Source organism: Megalopta genalis, chromosome 2, assembly GCF_051020955.1.
Source record: "Megalopta genalis isolate 19385.01 chromosome 2, iyMegGena1_principal, whole genome shotgun sequence".
In the NCBI taxonomy this organism is placed as follows: domain Eukaryota; kingdom Metazoa; phylum Arthropoda; class Insecta; order Hymenoptera; family Halictidae; genus Megalopta; species Megalopta genalis.
The window spans coordinates 11,226,906-11,252,953 of NC_135014.1; the positions used below are offsets into that span (position 1 = coordinate 11,226,906).

Genomic DNA, 26,048 nt, shown 5'->3' on the forward strand with positions numbered 1-26,048 from the left:
TCAATCGTCGAGGATCACCGGAGATCGACGGGATCCCGTGACCGGAAGCGAGTGAGAACCGCTGTTCGCGTAGGCGTACCCGTAGTCCCGTGTTCCTAGTTTAAAACGAGACTCCTTCGTAACTCTGTCGGCCGATAAAAAGAACCGCGAAGCGAGTGGATCGCGCGGAAACGACCGGCACGTCGCCTGCGATTTTCCGAAGGCATGCGCAGTTCCATGCACTTCGCCATCGCGAAGCGGAAAACCACGCGTCCAGAAGAATCGATGCGCGAGACGCGCATGGAAAAGTTCTTGGAACGCGCATCGTGTGTCTTAGCGCGGCATTTTTGCGTTCCGTTCCGTTCCGTTCCGTTCCGTACTTTCCGCAGCTCGCGCGGAGTCGGACGACATTTTATTCGGATGACGGATAAAAGATAATGGCTGACGAATTAAATTCTATTCGACGCGCTAGAAACTTGAAAAGTTTTCATCAAATTCAAGGATTTCATTCGTTTAAACAAAAATTACGAAGCAAACTTATATAGCATCAATTGCTTCATCAGCATTCGTACACCTCTTGCAAATCTTAATAAAATTAAGCAATTATTTTTAATTTTTCATTAATCATTCGTTCGGCTGTTAATCGACTGAATTTGAAACGGGGAGATCTCCCTATTCGGTTGGCTAAGTGTTCAGAATTATCATCTGTAACCGTGTTCGATTTTAACGAATAAGAATTCGTACGGAAAATAATAATAGATCTGAATAAAAGAATTGTTGAAATTTTAGCCTCGAACAAAAATTAATCTATAGTTTACTTAGTACTAAGATACTAAGATATCGGTTTACATTTTCGTCGGTTCCGTCAGTGGGCAATGACGGTGATGTAAACTGTATATAGTAGATACCGCGATACATCATCACCGGTACCATTAGATATACATCGTACCCTGACTGTTTGGGGGTCCCAGCGTCACGTATACAATGTGAAACGCGACAAATAAAACGTCTCTGATTGGTGGACAAGACGAACCCAAAAAGGGTATAAAAGAAGCGTTTTTTCTTGCCGGACTCTTAGTAGAGTTTGGTCGCTCGATCGTTTTCGCCCATATACCTTCTCTCAATAAAGGAATAAAATAAAGTCTTTTTAAGAAAAGAATTATATATAGAATCATATTCATTTTCAATCCATAATCCCAACAAGAATGATAGAGTATACACACATATATGCTAAAAATTTCATTGAGATCGGTTCTTTGCGCGCTTTTATCGTCTTCCTTACGTGTTCCCGATGAAAACACGGACGCGATGAACTTCCGGTGGAAATCATTTGCCGGAGCGACTCGCGAGTTCCTCGACCGGATTACCGAGATGATATCAGCGATTTTACCACGGCAATTAACGCCGCTACGCGATAGACGCTCGCTCGGCCGGCGGATCCGCGGCCATGTTTCTCTCCTCTAACTCTTCGCAGCAGAGATAGACTCGAGAACGATTAATCGACGCACAACGCTCGTTTCCACGGTCTAGCCACCGATACGCTAATTTCCTTCCGTTCTTTCGGCCGAGAGCCTCCGCGGTGTAATCGAGAATGAGATTTCGCACAGGGCACGGCGAACAAACGACCGAAAACGAAATTCGAAACAAAAAGTCGAATGAACGATCAATGTTATGTTTTTTCCACAATCTAAATACCAGTTCTTTTTCTACCAATACAATTGGCATATCTTACCAGGAACGATTTATTTTACCGAATATTGATCTTCGTTCGTTCAGTATTTCCTTCAATTTTACCATAAGCTTTACAGAAAGTCTCGCGAATTCGGTGGTGTGAAAAAAACTGAAATCGTTTCTCTGGTATTTTAACGTTTCCACGACCGCGCTAGAAACCTCAAAAGTTTTCATAAAATTAAAATATTTCATTCGTTTAAACAAAAATTACGAAGCAAACGTATATAGCATCAATTGCTTCATCAGCATTCGTACCTCTTGCAAATCTTCATAAAATTAAGTAATTATTTTCAATTTTTCATTGATCATCCATTCGGCTATTAATTGACTGAATTCGAAACGGTTGGCTAAGTGTTCAGAATTTTCATCTGTAACCGTGTTTAATTCTAACGCTAAGCCTACCAGGATTTAAAAGCGACGAACAAGTGTTTCGAAATTAACAAATGGCACAGTAATTGGCTCAGTTGATCCACGGTAACTCGGTCAGCCTAATTGTAACCTCAGGAACGTAATAATTTTCGGGGCCGATAAACGAGTTCCCAGCCGACTGCGGGATCCTAGCGAGAAATCGACTAGCGGTCGCGAGTGTACATATTGAACTTGCTCCCGTGTATCCCGATTGCCGGAGTGTCGCACCGCCACTGGGCAAACGTGGGTGGCTGGCTAGCACGTTTACACGCGGTGAGTCAACGCGGCGGCGACGACGACGGCGACGCCGGCCGCCGTCGCTATTGTGCCGGATCCTTGAGAAATCGGACCGGGCCGGAGTTCCGCGAGGAATTAAGAATTGCCGGCCGGCTAATAGCCGATCGGAATCACGATAAACTAACGGTGGATCCTCGTCGCCGGGGTCGCCTTCGGATCGCGGACGTTCCGAACGTTCGCGAACGTTCGCGGACGTCGTTGTCGGCCCGGGGATCACCGTTTCGTGCCGCACCTTAATGAATTTCAATTGGTCCGTCTTGTTCTCCTCTTGTTCGTGCGAACACCGACTGGACGCGCGTACCGGGTTTACGACGCGGACGTGACCGCCTCGCATCCGATGACCATAAACGCCATTCCGAAACTTGCGAATATATAGCCGACCGTTCTGAAGGATTCTTGCGGGCCAGACCCGGCGCAGACGGTGCGTTACAGTGGCCTGATTTTAATTCGATTATCATAATTAAGCAAGCGATAATCTTTCATTTATTATACTTCATTATTATACTTATATTTTATTTATTATACTTCATTATTATACTTATATTTTATTTATTATACTTCATTATTATACTTATATTTTATTTATTATACTTCATTATTATACTTATATTTTATTTATTATACTTCATTTATTATATCAGGAATATTTGTTATGTGCGCTATATATTTATTGTATAATATTATTCAGTGTTCTAGTTAGTGTTCTCAGAACTGTTCGTTTTTACACGTACTCGTGCGACGGTTATACAAAATCTTTTTTTTTGTCACCTTTTTCTGTGACAAAGTGTTTTTTGTCTATATCACTGGAAGGTTAACCAAGGACGGCTGCCGAACGAAGTTACGTTTTTTTTTAAAATTGTTAAAAAATTGCTCGCGTCGCCGGGTAAACGAGTACACCGGAGCCGTCGGAGCTCACCGGGTTCCACGTGCTCGGGACAGCAACACCTGTCGGAAGGTCGCGACTTCGCGATCTGAACCATCTCTGCCACCTCCGGCGACTCTCCACCCCCGCGATTTTCAATGTGGGCCTCGCTTTCTTCGTTTCACGGGTGAGCAATTAATCGAGCGGCCGTTAGGTAAAATGCTAGCGCAGAGAGGAAGGGGCCGAGGGGGAGGGGGGAGATAGCGCGAGGTGAAGGAGCGACTCGAGAGAGCGAGAGAAGCGGAAGAAGAGCTCGAAGCGCGTGCAGGAGTGGCCGTGGAGAATCGAGCGACGCACAGTGCTCTGGGCCTCTTGCTTACAACTCTTTACAGTTTTTTTCTAACACTCGGAGTCTGAATCATCCGAAATTTGACGCTAAGATCTATCGCGATCAAAATAAGACCGATTTTTCATTTTATACAGTACTATTAGATCGTTTTTCATTGGACATTTAGTTTGTTCCTTATCTTCTATTTATTTCTCTTTTATTTATTTTTAACCCTTGTCTATTTAGCAAAAGCAAAAGCTCATTTGTCCCGGTGACTCATAGTGGATAGATACGAACTAATAGTTTCTACCTGGCTGCATCGGAAATGATTTGTAACTCGACCTAATACAAACTTCAGAGACTTCTTCGTGGGAATTGATCGAATAAATTACATTACTGCCGCAAGTTTTCTGAGTAGAACTTCACAAAGTCTAAATAAATTCTATCTTTACTCGAGATAGGCTTATTGTGAAAAGGTTCTCAGTTCATATAGAAACGAAGCATTTCGATGCATCGAGCCTGAAAAAATTGATTTTCGTCCATGGAACGCCAGGCTTGGTTAGACCGTTGCGCGACGATTCGATGCGGCGAAGTTAACTGGCCCTCTCGCCTCGCGGGGCTTCGTGCTAGCGGCGGACGGGGAAGGGGCAGGGAAGTGCGTGCGCGAGAGACGCGCTCTCTACCCTCTACGCCTAACGTCGTACTGTACACGCGAACACACGTACGAACGCGTTACACACGGCGCACGGTAGCTCCTCATAGAGAAGAGGAAGAGACAGTCGTTGGGTTGCCGCGAGGCTGCTCGCATCGCGTCGAACCGAAAGAAAAACGGGCCCCCACACCCTCGTGTGCTTCGTGTTCCGTGCTTATGCCAGTCGGTTTCCCCCCTTTATCTCGCTCGTGCACCGTTTCCTCCTTCTCTCCTGCTTCTCCAACTTCCCCCCCTCCCTTCCGCCCGGTATCGTGTGTTCGACGCTCGACGCCTCGTACCGTACCGTACCGATTGCCAGTGACGCGCGTGCAGCTCGCGTACACGAAGCGTGTGATCGATCGGCTCGCCGCGTTTCCCCCGAGCGATAGATAGCGAACTGGATCGCGGGAGCTCGCCGCGCGGATCCGTCGCGAGAAAACGGGTGGTGCAAGAGTAGTGCGGTCGTGTGCGACGTCGTGTCTTCTGAGATAGCGGTTCGTTGATCGGGGAGAGTGGCGCGAGGTGAGAATCAATGGAAGACGAAAGATGAAAGACGACGTTATAAAAGTCGAGAGATATAAAAGACGATGCTGCAAAAGACGACAGATAAAAGACGAAAGATGAAAGATCGGGATCTCGCGGGAAGGGAGCGTGGCGGGACGTCGGAAACGGGGGGGTTGTTATCGAGAGCACGGGGAGCTTGGAGAGCGCAGCGGGTTCGCGACCGGTGCAACTGGCTTCCACGAGTCGCTCCGAAAATAATCGTCGTATTTTTACCGTCTCTTTATGCCCACTTGGTCTCCGTGGCCGCCGGAGGCCGCGCAAAGTGGCGTTAATTCGCCGTGGAGCTGCGCCGCGAGGATGTCACGCCTTCTCGCGACAATTGCCTCCTCGCCGAGCAGGGAATTCTCGCTGTTCTCCCTTTCGACTCCGCTTCGTCTCGCCGCCGAAGCCAATTCCCAGAGATTCCAGAGGCTGGGAGCGGGTCGTAGGGTCCTCGAACATTTCGCCGGGATCGATTTTCTCGGATAAAAGACGAACCCCCGATTTCACCGCGTGCCTCGACCACCGCCTTTCGTCCGGCACCGCGCGCGTCGACTGTATTACAACGTTCATAATACAGTAATGTCTCCCTAATTGACGCACAGATTGTGCACGAAAATGGACAATTTGGGAAGAGGAGATGCGATTATGCGAGCCTTGCAGCACGTTTGTATAGTTGTCGACAATTTATAACTATAAAAATGAACCGCAAGGATCGAATAATCGTGTCTTATCTTCCTAAATTGTCCATTTTTGTGGACAATCTGAGCGTCAATTAGGGAGACATTACTGTAAAACGAAGATGTTTCTATTTTTGAAAATCAAAATAATAATCAAAAAATAACTAACTGACCAGCTAACTAGATTTATAGAAACGAGGACGCTATTTCATTTGTAATAGATCAGATCAATGAAGTAACGCTAATATTAACACTAAACCTACCGCGGTCAAAGTGACCGCTTTCTTATTTTGCAATTCTGCAAAGTTCCGAGACTCTTTCGTGGAATACGCTTGAATAAGTTATATTATTGGAGCAAGTTTTATAATAAAAACTTTACAAATTCTAAATAAATTCGGTCTTCTCACTTTTGTGAAGCAGTACATGCCAGTTAGTATTACTGCTTTGGTAGGTTTAGTGTTAAATAAAGATTGGAAAAATATCCTTCTTAAGCTACAACGTAGTTAGAGAAAAAAATCGAAATTCCTTAAACAAAATTTACAAACTACTTCAATTCTTTCTCAATATTGTTCATTTTCGTATCATTCGTTACAACTATAATGACTGAAATTAAATTAGATCAAATTTATTCAATAAAAAAAGTAGAAATACATTCTAGTTTTGTTTTGCGATAACTCTTCGAACAGAAGAGAAAATATTAATTGACAGAAAATAAACGGTAAGGCATCGGCTAATCCGTTTATCAATAAATAAATGAAAATTCGGTCAGCTAGAACGGTTTGCCTGGCGTTGCTGTTTGCCGATTGGAAACCTGAATCTGAGCGTCAATTAGAGAGACATTGCTGTACATTCTCTCTATTTTTTCTTCGTTCTACGACGTTTCAACTTTGATGTAAAAAAGAAGAAAACAAATCCTGCATAGCTTCATCTCATTGCTGGAAAAAGTTCTTCGATTTTGGCCGAACCTTTCCATTTAGAACGACGCTATCGACGACGTTCGCGTCGTCGGAGTGTGTTTTCGATCGACCGACGGGACCTAGAAGTCGTCTTGCGCTATTGCGGGGATCGGGAGCCCCGGGACAACGTGTACAACTTTCCCAAGAACCTACGCTATCGTTCCTCCGTGTCTGTTGCTCTCGAGTTCCCGCGGGAATCTCGAAAGTTTGATCGACGACGAGGCGCGATCTCCGAGTTTCTGAAGAAACGCGAGGAACGCGGCAGCGAGGTGGACGAACCGAACGCACTGGTATTTCGAAAGTGGTGCAATTTGAACGGCCTCCGGTCGCATTATGACCCTAACTCATCCATCTCCCGGAACGATGATTCACGATAGGTTCCAGGTAGAGGCGCAGCTCGGTCGAAAATATTCTTGCCGGCGGTAAACGCTCGCGCGGATCGCGCTGCTGCAATCGTCGCCGGGCGCTCCCTTTCTGCGCGACCTTCTCCTCTCGCAGAGAACGCAGATTTTGCGGGAGGATCGTTGTTGGGGGTCGGGGGAAACTGCGTCGGCCTCGGATAAGAGATAAAGATCGACGAATCAATTTTAACCTCGACGCTGTCGATTATGAGATAGATATTCGAAATTGAAATGCATCTTGATACAAATTTATTCAAACGAAGAATTATTCGAATGAAAGGATCATTCAAAAATGTCTCGCAATCCGGAAGTGGAGGGCTGCCGAGGTCATTTCAAGCAACTTTTTCCTTTGCGAAAATTTTCTCCGAGGCCTCGTTTACGAGTTATTAACGAAGAACACTGACCAATAAAAGGCGAGCTCGACTGGCGCGCGGCGGCCCAGCCAACGAGCGCACGGAGCGCAGTTCCGCCCACTGGCTCGGCCGTCACGTGCCAAATGATCTCGCCTCTGATTGGTCACTGTTTTTCGTTAATAACTTGTAAACGAAGCGGCGGATTGCATTTTCGCAAAGGAAAAAGTTGCTTCAAATGTCCTGAGGAAACCCCCATTTCCGGATTGCGAGACATTTTTGGGACACCCAGTATATTCGGACCGCGTATATAAACATCTGTCTGATATTTTGAGATATTCAACGCGTCGTTACCGGCACCGGTGTGTTAGAACCAGTGCTCTCCTCGCCTACTCCGTAGAGAACGTTGACCATTCTTCGACGAGTACGCGGAAAACAGCGAACGAGACTCGGCACGAGACTCGACGAGGTTTGTCTCTAGATAGCTAGGGCAATCAAAAATTATGATAAGCAGCCGATAAAGCGCAGCGCTCGGCGTCACGATCAGCTGTAGAGGCTTTCTACGTGTATGACGTATTCGAAGCCGCGTCATCGGCCGGGAACGGGTCGATCCACCAATCCGATCACGTTCGCGTTCGCTGTGTCGTCGTTGTCCAGCGTCTTTCGAATTGGGTCAGGAACGCCAGGAAATCTGTGGACGTAAGGGAATTGTTCCGGTATAGGCCGGCCAGAATTTCGGGCATACTAGGACGAAAGATGCCGGTGTTGATGCAGGTGCAGGTGAACCAATACTCGCTCTCACGGTCCGCGGTTCGCCTCTTTAGTCTGTCCATCGACCCTAACTAGCTATTTATATACGCGAGCCTCTTGTCTCTGTGGTCGTGGCTTCTGCGTATCTACGCCGACGAGATACACAAGCTCTCTGTGCACCGCATCGCGGCTACGAGTTCGCTCCAATTGCTGCTCCGAGCCACCCCTCGGGCCACCCTTTTATTATTCGCCCAAATATCGTTTGCTTATTAAAATTGTTTCGACAAGTTATCCATTGTTTATTCGTAGAACAGTCTAACAGTGAAGCTTACTATACTTACACCCCAAAAGGGATGGTCGATAATAACTGGGCTGCGGATCTTCATGCATTTATGGGGCAAATGTCACCCCTTGGGCCACCCTTTTATTATTTGCCCAAATATCGTTTGCTTATTAAATTTGTTTCGGCAAGTTATCCATATTCGTGGAACAATCTAAGCTATACAGTGAAGTTTAATATAGTTACCCTAAAAGGAATGGTCGATAATAACTGGCCTGCGGATCTTCATGCATTTATGGGGCAAATGTCACCCCTTAGTCCACCCTTTTATTATTTTCCCAAATATCGTTTGCTTATTAAATTTGTTTCGGCAAGTTATCCATTGTTTATTCGTTTAGAACAATCCAAGCTGTACAGTGAAGTTTAATATAGTTACCCCAAAAGGGATGGTCGATAATAACTGGGATATTTATGCACTTATAGGGCAAATGTGTAGATAAAACACAATGAAAAAAATTAAAAAAGAAACTAAAAATGTTGGTACGTTGATTACAACTTATTAAAATGATCTTACATCTTGCAACCGATGCAGATAATTTTTATTCTGCATAAAGATCCGCAGTCTATTAATAACCGAAGCAGTTGACGCGATTAAAAAAGCACTTTAGTCATCGCGTCCAGTAGTTCCTCTATCATCTAAAAAAAAAGAATTCAAGTCATTAGGTCCAGTTTGAATAAAGTTCTACCGTTTTAAAGAGCGTCGACATATATTTGTCTCTGACTGTACGTGTACCCTAAATTATCGGGTATATATGCATCCCTAATATATATATATATATATATATATATATATATATATATTCAGCAATCCAAAGGGTGATCAGGCCGTCTAGTTAATAAACAAGAATAACAATAACAACGTCCCGGGGAAGAATAAACGATTCCTCGAGCGTGTCCCGTCGACGTCGTCGTGAAAGGAAAGGGAGCAGGATGCGAAGCCGAGACGCGCGCTCCATGTCGGACCACCGCCGTCACTCGCCGAATATGCTCGGCGCATAATTATCAGGGCCTCGGCTCTGCGAGATGCCACGTATGTACCGGCTTCTTCCAAAAGCACCGGCGTGTGCACTGCGTCGTCGACCAGCGGTGCGCCCGAGGACCGGAAGTTTCGATCGTTTATGGCCACCGAGTGTATCGACGAGCATCGTCGGGGCTCCTCCGATCGACGATACACGCCGGGAACGGCGGAGCCGTTCGATCTTTCCGATCCTCCGCGGATTTATCGGATCTCGGCGCACCGCAAAATTAATGGGCTCGATAAGGACGGTGCACCGCAAACCACCGCGAGACGCGCCGCGCCGACTCGAAATTCTCTTCTTGTTTCTGCGTTCCGCTTCCTCCCGAGGTAATCGCTCTGATTTCGATGATCGAACAATCGACCACGGCGGTGTGCGGCCATTGCGTACCAAAACGCGGTAAAAAACATTCATGCATTACACGCGACACGTTCTTTATAATAATTACTTTTTAATAATAATAATTTATAACAATAATAATTATTATTAATTAATTTTATAGTAATAATAATAATAATAATAATAATAATAATAATTTGACTGAGGATCTTCCTGCAAGATAAAAATTGTCTGATTGTCGATTGCAGGAAATATAAACTAAAGGACAAATATATTCTTTCTGTAATCATTTTAATAGATTAAACATAATACCTTCTACTTCAACTAATCCATTATTTTTATTTTATTATATTAATGTAAAAAAATAAAAAAATAAAATCCGCTGTCTAATCATTTCTTTCTCTCACTGCAATAATCGATTTGACCTGTCGATAAATTAAGCTGTTATTATTATTACTATTATTAATATTATTATTGTTATTATTAGAGAAATATTTTATACAAATGATTTCCCTCCAATCATTTCTTTTTCTCACTGCAATAATGGATTTGTCCCGTCGATAAATCAAGCTGTTATTATTATTACAGAAATATTTTATACAAACGTCTTCTCGCCGCGTTCGCAATGCAATAGTTCGCATAGCGTGTCGCCCCGAGATTCTCCGAATGTCCGATCGCCGTAAGAACCGAATCTCCTCGTCTCGAATCTTCCCGTCGGACCGAGAAGGATCCGGAGCGCGTGACCCTTTGTATAAAGCTCGCGTGAAAGTGCACGCGCTCCCGTCGTTTGTCAACGCGTGGTTCGACGAACTTGGGGATGCTTTTGTCCGTGGCTCGTCAGAAGATCCGCCCGTCGCGTTCGTTCTCGTTTTATTTTGCATCGAGGCAATTCGAGCGATGCGAGCGATGCGAGCGATGCACCGATGCACCGATGCGCCGAACAACGGGGCCGCTTCTCTGCTCCGATGCACCGAACAACGGGGCCGCTTCTGCTCTTACGCGATACATACATAGATAATAGACGCTGCGCAACCAGCTTTATCATCTGTGCTATCGCGGCGAGCGAACGTTCGATGAGTTTTCCCATGATTTCTCGAGCAATCCGGCCAGCCGGAGCTTCGGCTTATCAATCTGCTCGTCGACGGTTCCCGCGGAACGCGTGAAACTCTACGTTCTCCCCCGGAATCTCTCATTTCATTTATTTATTTATTCACTTGTTTGTTTATTTATTCATTCATTTATTTATTTATTTGTCTACTTATTTACTTACTTATTTATTTAGCGCTAACGGGCCAAATGCTTTTTAAATTTCTCGAGCAAAATATCAGCATAACAGTAAAAATAATAATAATAATAATAAGAGAAATAATAATAATGATAATGGTAATAATGGTAATTCATTTTTACCATAAATGCAAAAAATCTGCAGAAAGTCTATCGACGAGACAGAGGAATTCGGCGGACTTTAACGGAAGATTTCGCAGTTTGTTAGAGTTGACCCTTTGCACTCGAAGCTGTTTTAACTGTAAATCCAAAATAATTTCTCCGACTTATAGTATTTCCATTTTATATGACAAAGTGCATTTTATGCATGTGAAATTGAGTCTTGTGACTCGCACAACAGTTACACTTTTAACAATTTTTTAAAAATCTAAACTTTGTTAACATAAAGATTACCTTGGAACGTGAAGATTACCTTATAACAAATTTTGCAAAGGGTTAACCAATTTGGTAAGACTAGAGTCGCTTGCTCCGCCATACACAATGCCATTTTCGTTTGTTATCCGTAGCTTCCCGTTCTTCTTTCCTTCTCTCTCTTTTTTTTCTCTCTGGCCCCCTTTCCGGTTCGTTATCCTCTTCCCTCCGGCTCGCAGATAACTCGTGAACGGTAGTTCCGCGATGTTTGAAATGCAAACAGTGTCGAGGGCGAGTACGGCACAGGTGCATCCTACCTGTGGTGGCGAAGCGCGTGCACCGACCATCGACGCCCGGCATGCGAAAAGAGACAGACCGATCGCCGACGTGGATTTCAACGCGGTTCCCTTCGACGCACCCGCCGATCCGATTTTCCCGGATGGTTCGTACTTCCGTTTCGCGATATCGCCGATCGATTCACGGCGTCGCGCGACCCGCCAGAAAAATGCCGCTGGAGGATCTCGTAATACAGTAATGTCTCTCTTACTGACGCTCAGATTGTCCCTAAAAATGGACAGTTTGAGAAGAGGCTTGTTTTTATAATTGTTGAAAATCGGTAGCTATAAAAACGAGTCGCATGGCTCGAATTCGCAAGACTCCTCTTCCAAAATTGTCCATTTTTAATGGTCAATCCTAGCGTCAATTAGGAAGACATTACTGTACCTTGTATACCGACTGCTAGGTACAGTAATGTCTCCCTTACTGACGCTCAGATTGTCCCCAAAAATGGACAGTTTGAGAAGAGGAGGTATGATTATTTCGAGCCTTGCGGCTCGTTTTTATAATTGTTGAAAATCGGTAACTATAAAAACGAGTCGCATGGCTCGAATTCGCAAGACTCCTCTTCCAAAATTGTCCATTTTTAATGGTCAATCCTAGCGTCAATTAGGAAGACATTACTGTACCTTGTATACCGACTGCTAGGTACAGTAATGTCTCCCTTACTGACGCTCAGATTGTCCCCAAAAATGGACAGTTTGAGAAGAGGAGGTATGATTATTTCGAGCCTTGCGGCTCGTTTTTATAATTGTTGAAAATCGGTAACTATAAAAACGAATCGCATGGCTCGAATTCGCAAGGCTCCTCTTCCAAAATTGTACATTTTTAATGGTCAATCCGAGCGTCAATTAGGAAGACATTACTGTACCTTGTATACCGACTGCTAGGTACAGTAATGTCTCCCTTACTGACGCTCAGATTGTCCCAAAAAATGGAAAATTTGGGAAGGGCAGACACGATTATTCGGTAATATGCGGTTTATTTTTATAATTATAAATCGTGCACAATTATAAAAACGCGGTGCAAGGCTCGCGTGATCGTATTTCTTCTCTTCCGAAATTGTTCATTTCTGTGCGCAATCGGAGCCTCAGTTAGAAAGAATTTACTGTAAATCCTCGCTAATTGACGCTCGGAACAAGTGCATTTATGCGGAACATATGCATTTCAGTGGCGCACAAAAATGAACAGTTTGGGAAGAGGAGATTCGATTATTCGAGCCTTGCGGCTCGTTTTAATAGTTGTTGACAATTCGTGATTATAAAAATGAACCGCAATGCTCGAATAATCGTATCTTCTCTTCCCAAATTATCCATTATTTTTGTGGACAATCTGAGCGTCAATTAGAGAGACATCACTGTATTTACACGTTTGCAGCGAAATTAAAAATTGCGTAGGGTCGCCGGGTTGCGGCAGCCTCGTCGGGTCGTTCCAGGGCGAAACGCATGATCCAGGTCGGACAAATTAGGAACGTTCACGGAGCGAGTGAAACGTAGGAAAGCGGCTCGTCCCCGGTAATTAGCCTGCGGCCGGCTCGCGGCGGCGGAAGAATAATAAAACGAGCGAGGCCGGAACGACAGGAAAGGCGCGCGGCGCGATAAGCTCGCGATAAGGAACGCGTGGCATAGCACGCCGCTGCGTGGCGCGACCATACAGGGTGTCCGGAAAGTGTCTCGCAATCCGAAAGTAGAGGATCCCCGAGGTCATTCGAAGCAGCTTTTTCCTTAGCGAAAATGCAATCCGCGGCTTCGTTTACGAGTTATTAACGAAAAACAGGTGATCAATCAGAGGCGAGATCATTTGGCGCGAGATGGCCGAGCCAATGAGCGGAACTGGGCTCCGTGCATTCGCGCGACAGCCGAGCTCGCCTCTTATTGGTCAGTGTTTTTCGTTAATAACTCGTAAACGAGGCCTCGGAGAAAATTTTCGTAAAGGAAAAAGTTGCTTCAGATGACTTCAGAAACCTCCCATTTCCAGATTGCGAGACATTTTCGGGACACCCTGTAGCGTGCCGCAGCGTGGAACAGTGTGGGATAGTGCGGCAAGCAGAAGCCGGGGATCGCTGGTTGCTCATTGCCGGTCGCGGACCGGATGCCGGGCACCGTGCGTTCCCGTGCACGCTCGGTTCGAAGTTCAAGGCCGTCCCGTGCATCCACTCGCGGCGTAATTACCGGGGAAACTCCGGCGTGCGAAAGAATAAAGAAAATCTCCCCCGCCGGAACACAACGACCGTGTCGTTTCTTTCGCTGCTGCGAAAAAGCTCCGCACGGAATTCCATCGAGAAGTTCCATTTGCAATGTTTCGCGAATAATAGGAGGATCTGCTGTTGTCCCCCCTTTCCACGGCGGCCATCGAAATTGAAGTTTCCCTTCCGGAAGAGAGCCGCGATCGGCGAACGATAGACGACGGAGAGGACGGCGAGGAATTTTTTCGTTGGTCCCCCGATCCGCATCCCAGAATTCCCGGCACGTACGTAATCTTGACGCGCCAGCATCCTGTACGACGCGACTTCGATTCGGAATAACGGCCCGTGCAGCGCGGAGAAAAATTGCGCCGGAGGGACGCGATCGATCCGCCGCGGCACACCGTGTTCGGTTCCTCGTGAAAATTGGACGAAATACATTGTTCCATTTCGTTAATTGGTTCACGGCCGAGGCCGGGGGACACGCGAGCCTCCAATCGACGGACGTTGGTTTCTCTCCTTTTTTTTCCTGTTTTTACTAATGGAAGTCGAGGAAGATTCGTCCTTGCACTTTAACTAGACAAACGAGGAAGACCTGTTCTTATTATGCAACTAGAAAAACGAGGAAGATCGGTTCGTACTATGCAACTAGAAAAACATGGAAAATCTGTCTTTAGTTTGTGACGAGAATAACAAGGAAGATCGGTTCGTACTTTGTAACGAGAGAAACGAGGAAAGTTGATCAACATCCACATTTTTTTTTCTCGAAGCACGTGGGAGCTGCGTAACTAAAAATAAAATGTATTTTATCCGAAAGAAAGTATTATCGATTAGAAAAGTTTTTAACACGATATTATCGTACAATGTTCGAGTACCAAGTTCAGAAAATGAAACGCGAAACTGTAAAAACCGTAAAAAAAGAGTATTAAAACATTGTCGAATCGTTTAGCAAAGAAGTAAATATGTGTTTTGCATGAAAATCCGCAAATCCAGTCTGGTGGTAATAACAATCACAATAACGACAGTGAGACAAGAATTAAAGATAATTGCGATAGCACTGATTTATTTCGTTGTTAACCAAACTAAGCGTATATAAAACCGTACAAATTATTGCATTATTGCATTTAGACAAATTAAATAACACAATAAAATTAGAACAGAACAATTTGTAAAACGATCTCCCCCGTTCGATTTTCGGGGAAAATCGGCCCCTGTGCGGCGCGGCTCGTTTCCCTATCGGAAAAACATATTTGTCATGGCTACCGTCGGCGTTCGCGCATTCGCCTAATTGATCGTCCTTCGGACGCGGTCGACGGGGAGGTCGAGGAGGCCACGGTGGCCTGCGCCTGTGGGCCGTGGGATCGCCTAATATTTAATATACGAGTTAAGCCGTTGAACGACTGGTGCTTTCGAGCCATTATCGTTACCCTAGCCGCGGCCGGGCGGTTTCGAGGTTCGAGTTTCGACCCTCGTTCACCGTTAGATACCCCTGTTGATACGTGCTCCGGCAAAAAGGGAACCTCGCTCTCTCCCGATGCGTGCGTATCCCCGATGCAAATTAGCGTGCGCACGGAGAGGGCACCCTACGCGCCTCTTCGTCTCTCCCAGCCTCTCTCAGTCTCTCTCCGTCTCTCTCGGTCTCTCTCCGTCTCTCTCAGTCTCTCTCGAGCTCTCTTCGTCTCTCCCAGCCTCTCTCGGTCTCTCTCGAGCTCTCTTCGTCCCTCTCACGCGGCGCGTACGCGGCCGAGCGCGGCTCGCCGCTTCTCTCTCCTCGGTGTCCCGTGGTCCCGCGTGTCCATTCGTCGTTTCCTTCTCTTCGGATCGGGCTCGTGAGAACGCTGAATTATCGATCCGTGGGCTGCGCTCGGTGGCTTCGTCGCTGACAGCTGCCGCGAACGCTGACGAGAGAAAAGAATTCGAGCTCGAAAGTCTCGAAACGAGCTCTCGGAGGCGGCCCGCAGACGACAACCGGATTCCTCCGTATTTTCCTTCTTCCGCGTCCTCGCCGTTTTCCCTGTCGGGGCCAGAGAGTTTCCCCAGCCCACCGTAGTCTGTTATTACGGCGGGCAGCGCTCGCGCAATGTTCTCGCAATCGAATTATATTGCCAGCGTCGTCGCTGGAATATATCTTGATAATCTATGTGGACTTGCGAATGTTTATGCAAAACGAGGAGCTCTTGCGAGATGTCAGGGAACTACGTGAACATTTATTCGAATCGTTCGAACGAGTTATAAATTTCGTTCTCCCGTTTTTTTGTCGCGAATACGCGAAATCCGCGGTCACGGAGGAACATTTTGGATCGCATCGCAGCATCCGGGGACGCGAAACCTCTCGAAAATCGTTGCTGAATCGAGGAAAAGGAGTCCGTCGAGGATTTTCACGGGCGAAAAATAATACGAAATGTTTGCTTCGCGTTGGACGCGAACTGTTCGACGCACGTTCGATGGAAGCCTCCTTTAGGGCCATAGGATATAGTAGGATGTTCCCCGGGCGTGCACCGCGCTTCTCCATTTCCCCTTAATTGTCTGGTCTCGATGGAACTCCGCGATATCCAGTCCCCGCCGCACCCCCGCGGCAAACGTTGTTCGGCCGACGACGGCGACGGGATTCCGATTGCTCGTGCGAGGAAAAATCATCGGGCCGATTCATCGAAGAATTTAATATCGGCCCGATTACGTCGCCGTGCTCCCTTTCACCGGGAAATTGTATTTGCGGAACAGATTCGCGTCGGCCGACCCGATTTCAGCCGCTACAGACGACTCTCCTTGCCCCCCCTCTCTCTCAGTCTCTCTCGCTCTCTCTCAGTCTCTCTCGCTCTCTCTCAGTCTCTCTCTGCCTCTCTCGCTCTCTCAGTCTCTCTCTCTTGCTCTCTCGCTCTCTCAGTCTCTCTCTCCTGCTCTCTCGCACTCTCAGTCTCTCTCTCTCTCTCTCTTGCTCTCTCGCTCTCTCAGTCTCTCTCTCTTGCTCTCTCGCTCTCTCAGTCTCTCTCTTGCTCTCTCGCTCTCTCGCTCTCTCTTTCTTGCTCTCTCTCTCTCTCTTGCTCTCTCGCTCTCTCTCTCGCTCTCTTTCTCTCTCTCTCTCAGTCTCTCTCGCTCTCTCTCTCTCTCTCTCTCTCTAAGGCTCTCTCGCTCTCTCTCAGTCTCTCTCCTTCTCTCTCTCCCTCTCTCTATCGTGTATCCCACTCCCGGTGATAATTAAATCGCCAGCAAAAAAAAGATTAATCGGACCTGGACGCCGCGTCTGTCCGCGCGATAATCTCATAACGCGTGTACGATCGTTAAATCCGAGCTCGGAGCGTGCAGACGCGCGAGAGCTATCTTCGGACGAGCCCCGATAATAATTGGGCCACGGAAGTCTCGCCAAACGAACAAAGATCGAGCAGCAAAGATCGAGGCTGGAATAAGCCTAACGATTTCGAATGGGATCGACGCGCGCGTTTTGCGCCAACGACAGTCGCATCTCGGGACCCACGGTCGCTTCGGAAGATACGGGGCTGCTCCGACCGTGATTATTATTATTATTATTATTATTACTAATATTAATTTACGGCGAAATGTCAGAGCAGCCGGGAAATTTGAAACGGGGCAGGGCACAGGCTGCGGCAACGCCTGCGGCCGTAAGTTCATTCGAAGCCTGGCCGAAGTCGCATCCTCGTGCCATTTGCGAAATTAGTTTGCCAGTTGGCCGAACTAACGGAATCGATTCCCGCCGAGTGCCGAACGACTTCGGACACGAGTTCTTCGCGACGAGTTTCCATTTCCGGTTAAACGCTTCGGCAACTGGGTTCCGCGGCACGATTCGTCGCCGAGGAACTTTGTGCAACGCTTTGCGGGCCGCGTGTCACCTGAAAGGAGCATCCCGAAATGTTCGATTTTCGCGGTCGATCTATCTGTTTCGATGATAATAGAAAAGAAGACGTGTTATATTTTGTTTATTTTTTATTAGACGGTTTCGCGCCCGCTACTAAATAAATAAAAGGTTCGACGGGACGTGGAACGCACGGTTTCGGGAAGAACTCTTCGATTCGACGAGAAATGCTCGCGTGTGCGCGCGCGAACCTCGGTCCCAACGCGGGAGTTGGCACGAATCGCGGAAACACCGGGCCATTCACCGTGTTCGAGCACGCTCGCGGAACCGCATAAATGGAGCAGTCAGTCTCCAGCGAAGTTTCTGCCGGGAAGCGCAGCAACCCCCGGCGAAAAAGCGACGTCGCTTCCGTGGATGGCGAAACGGGCAGCTCGGTTGCTGACGGCAGAGGCTTGCTTTCTCTATGCTGGGGAACGGTTGGCCTCGAGAACTTTTTCGTTCGGGTTTATATGTCGAATCATCTGCGATCATTTCACCGACAACATTATATATTTAGTGAAATCACAATGTTTCCGTCGACAGTCAACGTCGCCGTTTCAACGGCGTTGACTTCACGTTTGCCTGACGATGATAGTCATTCCCTACGATTGGTAGATAAATCGATGTCAATGAAACGAGCGTCGATGATTAGCATTGTCGGCTAACACTAGATTTACGGAACCCGTCGAAATGGCGGGTCACTAATTTTTTCATTTACGATTAATATATTATAATATATAATATTATATATTTATTATATCATATATATATTATAATGATAATATATTATATTATATATTTATTATATTATATATATTACGATGATAATATATTATATTATATTATATTATATTATCATATCGTAAAGGCACATTTGTGAGTTATTTATTCAATTTATACTCTACTTACGGCAAATGTTACAATAACGCTTGTTAAAAATCGGAATAAACGTCTCATTGTTACGTTTATAAACTATCTTTAATGCTCCGTAAATCTAGCGTTAACCAACCCTTTTGCAGTCGGTGCCATTTTAACCCCAAGTCCAGAATAGTTTCTCCAATCTACAACCCGTTGTTTTCATCTTCCGCGATTCGTTGCATTTTCATGCACATGAAAATGAGTCTCGCGACTCGTACAACAATTACGCTTTTAACAATCTTGCAGTTACAAACAAAGACAATATAGAAATTATTTTAGAACGCAAGACTTCCACCCTCTTCTGCGACGTGCGCACGTAACATTTCTTCATCGGTGCATTCATTCTACGAATTTTCATTGAACGCGTCCACAAATGAATAAACAAGTAAATAAATAAATACTGCGGTATACTGCGACGACTGCGAGGTTCGTGGACGATGGGTGCTCGCTCGCTTGTTCGCTCGGCCGTTCGTCCGCTGGCAGGGAATGAAACACGGACGCGAGGGACGGCGCGGGGGTTGCTCCGCCGTGTCAGGAGGGTAGAGTCGGCCTCGGAAACGAGGGTGGTTGCCGGCTGGCGGAGACGCGAAGGGAGTGGAGGGCGATAGACGGACGCGCAGGAGAGAGAGAGAGAGAGAGAGAGAGAGAAAGAGAGATAGCAAAAGAGAAGAGAGAGAGAGAGAGAGCAAAAGAGAAGAGAGAGAGAGAAAGCAAAAGAGAAGAGAGAGAGAGAGAGAGAGCAAAAGAGAAGAGAGAGAGTGCGCGAGGAGAGGGAGAAAGGGAGAGAGACAGGGCTCGGCGGGAGAGCCGCGGCGAGGGAGGGACGCCGGGCGTCGCGGCGCAGGCTGCCGCACCCAGCAAAGCGCCTGCTCCCCTTGAACCGGCAAAACGTATACCTGACGCAACCCCGAGGAGACGGACGCGCGTCGTTCGCGACACGCTGTTGCTAGGCGCCCCGTTTTCGATTTCCCGTGCAAGTCTCTGTCCGGCAGCCTCTCGAGCAGGTTCGGCGGTCGCGGTTCGCGAGTTCGCGAGTTCACGGTTCACGATCGCCGGCTAGCCGAAGCGTCCCGAGTCCCGACAAGGTCACGGGGAAGCCGCGTTTCCGCGCTCCTACCCCGAAGAGTGTGTTCGCGATCCTCGCGGGGTTCCACGGTGTCGTGTTCCAGCCGGCGAGGCTTCTTCGGGCAAGCCTTCTCGGGCCTACGGACCGCGAGCCGCCCTCGACGGGAGCGCCGAGGTCGAGGACAAGGCGTCCGAGGGGTGAGACGACCGCCCCGCGGGTTCAGCCGCAGTTTCGGCACACACACCGGTACCGCGGACAAGTACTCGAGTGGCGTTAACGCACCCGACGCCGCGATCAAGGTGAAGCACCCGTGGCTCGAGAGAGCCCGCGGGCGGGCCGCGAGGAGTGGAGGAAGATTTCGAAGCGGAGTGTCAAGGTTGCACGACCTTGATACGGTCGCCGACACCGGCTCCCGGGCCCTCCGCGTTTCGGAAAATCGGCCGCGTGGCGCGCGCGGTCCCTCTTCGGCTTCTTCTCGCCCGCTTCTCGCGTTTTTTCCGGGTCTCCCGGCTCCCGAAGAGCCCTCGATCTTCCTACACGATCCACGAACTTCTCTCGACGCGGTCGCAAGAGTTTTTCACGCGGATACGCCGCCGCCATCCCCGTTGGATCGGCGGAACGGTTCGTGGTACAGTAATGTCTCTCTAATTGACGCTCAGATTGCGCACGAAATTGGACAATTTGGGAACAGGAGATACGATTATTCGAGCCTTGTGATTAGTTTTTATAGTTATTGATTGCCAACAATTACAAAAACGAGCTGCAAGGCTCGAATAATCGCATCTCCTCTTCCCATATTGTCCATTTTTGTGCGCGGTCTAAGCATCAATAAGGGAGACATTACTGTAGCAGCTTGCGGAGACCCGCTGTCGAGCCTCTCGGGGGCGATCAGAGGCGACGGCGCGCGATTTCGTCTTCGGAAGACGGCCCAAATGCTCCTATTACTGCGACGGTTCGACTTACTGTGGCTGCACGCTTCGCCGCGGCGTTTTAGCCGATCGGATTAAATTGATACCGCGATAAAGCGTACGCTCGCGTCAGAGCGCGCGTCCGCAGTAAAAATCGCATACTCGCAGAAATGAGCGCGTTTACCTTGATCCGGTCTTTCGCGAAGTTCCCTCGGATCCTTCCGCGACCAGCGATCAATAGCATCGATCGAAAGCATCGAGCCTTCTCGGCCGAGTCTTCCTCCGAGTGCTCGCGACCGCGTTTCACGCTTTTCTACCGATGCGAGAAGGGAACTCGGGTCACCGAGGATTCGCGGAGGTTAATTACCGCGACGAAGGGAGCAACGCTGCGGTGGTCGGCTCTGCAGAGACTGCAGACAGACGTGGGTGGTGTCCATCTTGAAATAGGCTGCATACCTTACCGGGAGTCGCGCAGTCCCTACAAATTTCGTGCCGGCAGTACACACACAAACACAGCAGCACGTTTTTCCTCTCTTCGTATTATAGATCGCCGGAGTTTATTAATTAATCGCGTCGATGAGTTCGTTCGCGTCTTTACAACCCCTTCGAAAATTCGAAACAGTCGAATCTCCGACTATTTTCACAGCATTTTCGTTCGCTGCGGCGCGCAATCGACACGGCGGTTTGTTTATTTATATTTATTTATTCATATATATTCATTCATTTATTTATTCGGTACACGGGGGATAGAAAGCCGCGTTCGTTACCGAAAGAAGTGACAGAAAGGAAGAGATACAAATTTAACGCCGAACCCGGCGAACGGTAAAATTGATTGGAGTGCAATGCCTCGTAAAAGTGGGGGAATCCAATTTATTTCGATTTTGTACAGTTTCTAGTAGCTTCTCTGCCCCCCCCCCCTCCCCCCGAATAATGCAATTTATTCGATCGATTCCCATGAGAACGAGTGTCTTCGCAAACTTTTATAACTCGTCGAGCGAATTATTATTTGACCGCGGTACTCGAGGAGTTAATTTCATGAAAACGTGGACTTTCGGGTATTATATTCGACGGCGAGGAGGGTAGATGCATCGAACCGGTGTCTCGAGGCCATTCACCGGTGCCGGCGATCGGCCGGTAGGCCGGAAATGCTTCGTGTTTACGTTCCATCCGAGGGAATTTACGTGGCAGACAGGGGTTGATGGCCAGGCGAGCGTGCTGGGATGGGCGGATAGGGGCGGATAGGGGCGGACCGGGGCGGACGCGTTGCGGGCTGGCCTGCACGGCCTGCAGGGACTGCAGCTTGCAGCCTGTATAGTCTGCATCGCCTGCAGCCTGCAGCTCGCTGCCGGCGGCCGGCCGGCCGGCTTAGGCGGTGCCCTGCGTTCCGATTGGGGTAGGTTAGGTGCGCGTTCGGTGCCGCGTACCTAGAGACAACTGCACGCGAGATCGCTATCCGTTCGCCGGGCTCCTTGCTAGTTCACCGCGAACCCGACGCCGCGAGAAGACCGAGAGAGCACCCTGCGATAAGGGATGATTCCCGCCACGCACCGCGGTTCCGGCTAAACTCGGATATTCGAGCGGCTATTCTAGCGTTTTTATTCTATTCCTGCGGCTTTTCCTCGGTGATCATCTCGCGAAGAAACTGTGACACCTTTTTCAGTGAAATTTCAAGGGTTTTGTTGGATGTTAACCCTTTGCACTCGAAGCTATTTTAACTGTAAATATAAAATCATAGTATTTCTATTTTACTTATTTTCTAAAATACTTATAATCCTAATTTTACTAGATATACTAATATACTATATACTTATATAAAATACTATAATACTTATAGTATTTCTATTTTATATGACAAAATGCATTTTATGCATATGAATTGACTTTTAATCATTTTTTCAATCTAAACTTTGTTAATATCAAAATTATCTTGAAAGGTGATACAACAAATTTTAGTAGTGCCTCGGAGTCACCGCTCGAGTGCTAAGGGTTGAAATGATTAGTAACAGGGTTTATTAGACATTTTTATTTTAATTAGACATATTTATTTTATTACACATTTTTTCGATTAACCGGAAATGCGTTCGGCAAAATTGACGTCGTCGCGAACACCGTGAATTGTATTACAGTAATGTCTCCCTTACTGACGCTCAGATTCTGCAGAAAAATGGACAATTCGGGAAGAGGAGATACGATCATTCGAGCCTTGCGGCTCGTTTTTATAATTGTTGACAATTCGTAACTATAAAAACAAACCGTAAGGCTCGAATAATCGTATCTCCTCTTCCCAAATTGTCTACTTCTGTGGACAATCGGAGCGTCAGTAAGGGAGACATTACTATAATACAATTAGAGAGACATTACTGTAGTTGCGAAAATGGTCCACCGTCCGTGGATTAACGGGACCTTGTTCGACACGGATTTTTATGCAAATATCAAATTTTAAGAACTGAGTTTCGGATCTAAATTTGCCGGATCACTCGCGACGCGTCTCGATCGCGACGCAAAGGGTCGAGGGTGAATCGACACGGACCTCGATGTCGTCGTGAAAAACGTCGCGCTGGAGGGTTATTGCAGACGCGGCGAGAAGCTGGACGATAAAGTTGCACCTCCCGTTGCACCTGTCGCGCGTGTTATCCGTCGAACGTATCGATTCGAGAGCGGCGATACAGCGAATGCTCCGGAAAAGGAAGAGCCGGCGCAGCGCGGCGCGTCGTTGCATCGGGCGTTCGAGTCGCATCGGAGCGTTAGAACTCGTCGAAATTTCGTCGAAATCTCGTCGAGATCTCATCGAGATCCCATTGAATTTGCACGCAGTCTCGTACGCCGGGAAGCTCTTGAATCCTGCGAGCACCGGTGGAAGCGGAAGAAGCGAAAGGAGACACGCGTTCGCCGAGTTTCGCACGAGTTTTTCACGCGTTCGTTCGGTTCGTCGGGACCGTTGGTGAATTAATTTGTCATAGATCGTAGAACTCGATCTCCGTGGATCGACGACGTGGTGCGTCGATTTCCACGATTTTTCGTGCGAGCAAGGGGAACAGTGCCGCGTCTAGTGCCGATGAAAACAGTGACTAGCGGTGGGTGATGATCAGTGAGCCCACCGTTTCGAATGAAGTGGTTTTAGGATGATGGTGGAGCGTGTCGAGGACCATCTCTTCATGTATCGACGTCCCGTCTACCGGGTCTTCCAGTACCTCGAAACCACCGAGTAAGTAATCGTTCACGATTTCAATTGCGATTCACGATAGCCCTAATGGTCGCGGGAATCGTCGCTATTCCTCCCTTTCGCTCGGTTTCATCGCGAGAAAAACCAGAGGCATTCTCTGGACAAATTCTCACGATTTCTCGCGATTATTCACCGAAGTGAAAAGCAACTTCTGCCGGTTCCGTCGGTCCTACAACGAATCCGCGAATAAACTATTTTACGTTATATCAAAATAAAATATTTATTTCATGCATCTTGCTGCGGATAATCGAAAGAAAATTTTTGTGTCATGCTTCGGCCGCGGATTATCAAAAGAAAATATTCATTTTATGCTTAAAAAAAAAATATTTTAATTACTGAAATTTTGCTGCCCTATTTGAAATACTATTTTATTTGAAGGATAATTTTACTATGAAGGATCTATATTAAATATAAAATAGAATATAACAAAGAATCTATTTAATATTACAAAATAGTATTCGAAATATTTTCGCTATAAATATTACCCAGCACTGTCCAGCAGTGCTTTGGGATGTTCGTTTCGTGAACGGGCGTTTAGCCGACGAGAGTTAGGCTGGCGAATGGCAATTTGCGGGGTGCCGTGCGGCCTATGGCATACGGAGAATAGAGAACACCGTCCTCTAGAGTGGCCCTTCGAAAAAAGGGAAAGAGGAGGTTCTTTTTCGCGGCTGTTGTGTCGACGCGCAAGCTGTTCTTCCTCGAGGAGGATCTAGAGGGATCGAGGCGGGCCGAGGCGAGGGTGGGTAACCATGGCGAAATTGGCGTCATCGACCACGGAGCTCTCCTCGGTAACCGTTGCTAATTGGCGCCATTAACCGAGCGCCCGATGCCGCTCCGATCCGCCTTGAACGCGACGCCCAGCCGCGCTCGAGTTGCCAACTTTCGGATTCGTCGGGTTCGAACGAACCGATTATGATCCGTATGTGAGGGGACGTCTAAACACTTTAAGCACTTTTTACTTGCACACGATTTACTTTCAATGGGACTCGCGTCTGCAGACTATTTAATTTAATTCGACGCGAGTCTGTGCGAGGAGTCAGCAGAAAATATGTACAGTAATGTCTCCTCCCTAATTGAGACGCTCAGATTGTGCACGAAAATGGACAATTTGGGAAGAGGAGATGCGATTATTCGAGCCTTGCAGCTCGTTTTTATAGTTGTCGACAATTTATAACTATAAAAATGAACCGCAAGGCTTGAACAATCGTATCTTCTCTTCCAAAATTGTCCATTTTTTGTGGACAATCTGAGCGTCAATTAGGGAGACATTACTGTAAAACGAAGATGTTTCTGTTTTTGAAAATCAAAAACGTAAGAACCGGTGGAAAAATAATAATCAAAAAATAACTAACAGACCAGCTAACTAGATTTATAGAAACGAGAACGCTATTTCATTTATAATAGAATAGATCAATGAAGTAACGCTAATATAAAGATTGAAAAATATCCTCCTTAAGCTACAATGTAGTTAGGAAAAAAAATCGAAATTCCTTGAACAAAATTTACAAACTACTTCAATTCTTTCTTAATATTGTTCACTTTCGAATCATTCGTTACAACAATATTGATAGAAGTTTAGTTTGAAATTAGATCAGATTAAATATATACAATAAAAAAAAATGGAAACACATTCTAGTTTTATTTTGTGATAACTCTTTGAACAGAAGAGAAAATACTATTTAACAGAAAATAAATGGTAAGGCATCGGTTAATCCGTTTATAAATAAATAAATGAAAATTCGGTCAGTCAGAACGGTTCGCCTGGCGGCGCTGTTTGCCGATTGGAAGCCCGTTTTCTGTTCGTTTTCCTCGCGGACGTGTAAAAAGAAGGGAACACGAAGGCTCGAATTACAGCGGAAAATTGGTCTCGGAGCCCAGGAAGAAGGCGCGCGCTGCAAATGAGAAAAGTTTTCGGTGAATCGCGACGGCGGCGGCGTCGGCGACCGGGTTGGCAGCACGGAGCACTGGAACTCTCGAAAGACGACCGCCGATTTCGCTGGGTCTCGAGACTCCTAGACCTCTCCGAGTCGCGTTTTCGTCGGGAGAACTATTTAAATACCGATATCGCCCCACGGCGATGCGTTTCCGTCCCGTATTTCCAGTCGTTCGGATGCTCTCGAGAGGAAAATTAAAACGCTGCCACGGTGGAACCGGCAGCTGGTTCCATCGACGATTTCAGCTTGAATAGAAGGGAGAAAGGAAGCCGAAGGGAGAATGCATTTGTTTATTTATTTATCTGGTGATTTCGTGCGAAAATAACGC

General features: G+C 47.0%; 1 protein-coding gene across 4 annotated transcripts in view; it reads left to right on the top strand.

Moving 5' to 3' along the window:
- Fak (protein tyrosine kinase 2 Fak) overlaps positions 1–26,048 on the top strand; it is a 51,630-nt gene that overhangs the window by 5,547 nt on the left and 20,035 nt on the right. Inside the window, exons 1-2 of one of the 4 annotated variants that reach the window (XM_033471188.2) lie at positions 4,380–4,818; positions 23,378–23,768. The exons of 2 other annotated variants lie outside the window; for them this stretch is intronic. In XM_033471188.2, coding sequence (XP_033327079.2) covers positions 23,686–23,768 — 83 coding nt within the window. In that variant the 5' untranslated portion in view covers positions 4,380–4,818; positions 23,378–23,685. Of the gene's footprint in view, positions 1–4,379; positions 4,819–23,377; positions 23,769–26,048 lie in introns of those variants that run through there. One more of the 4 variants, XM_033471189.2, reaches the window with a different exon arrangement.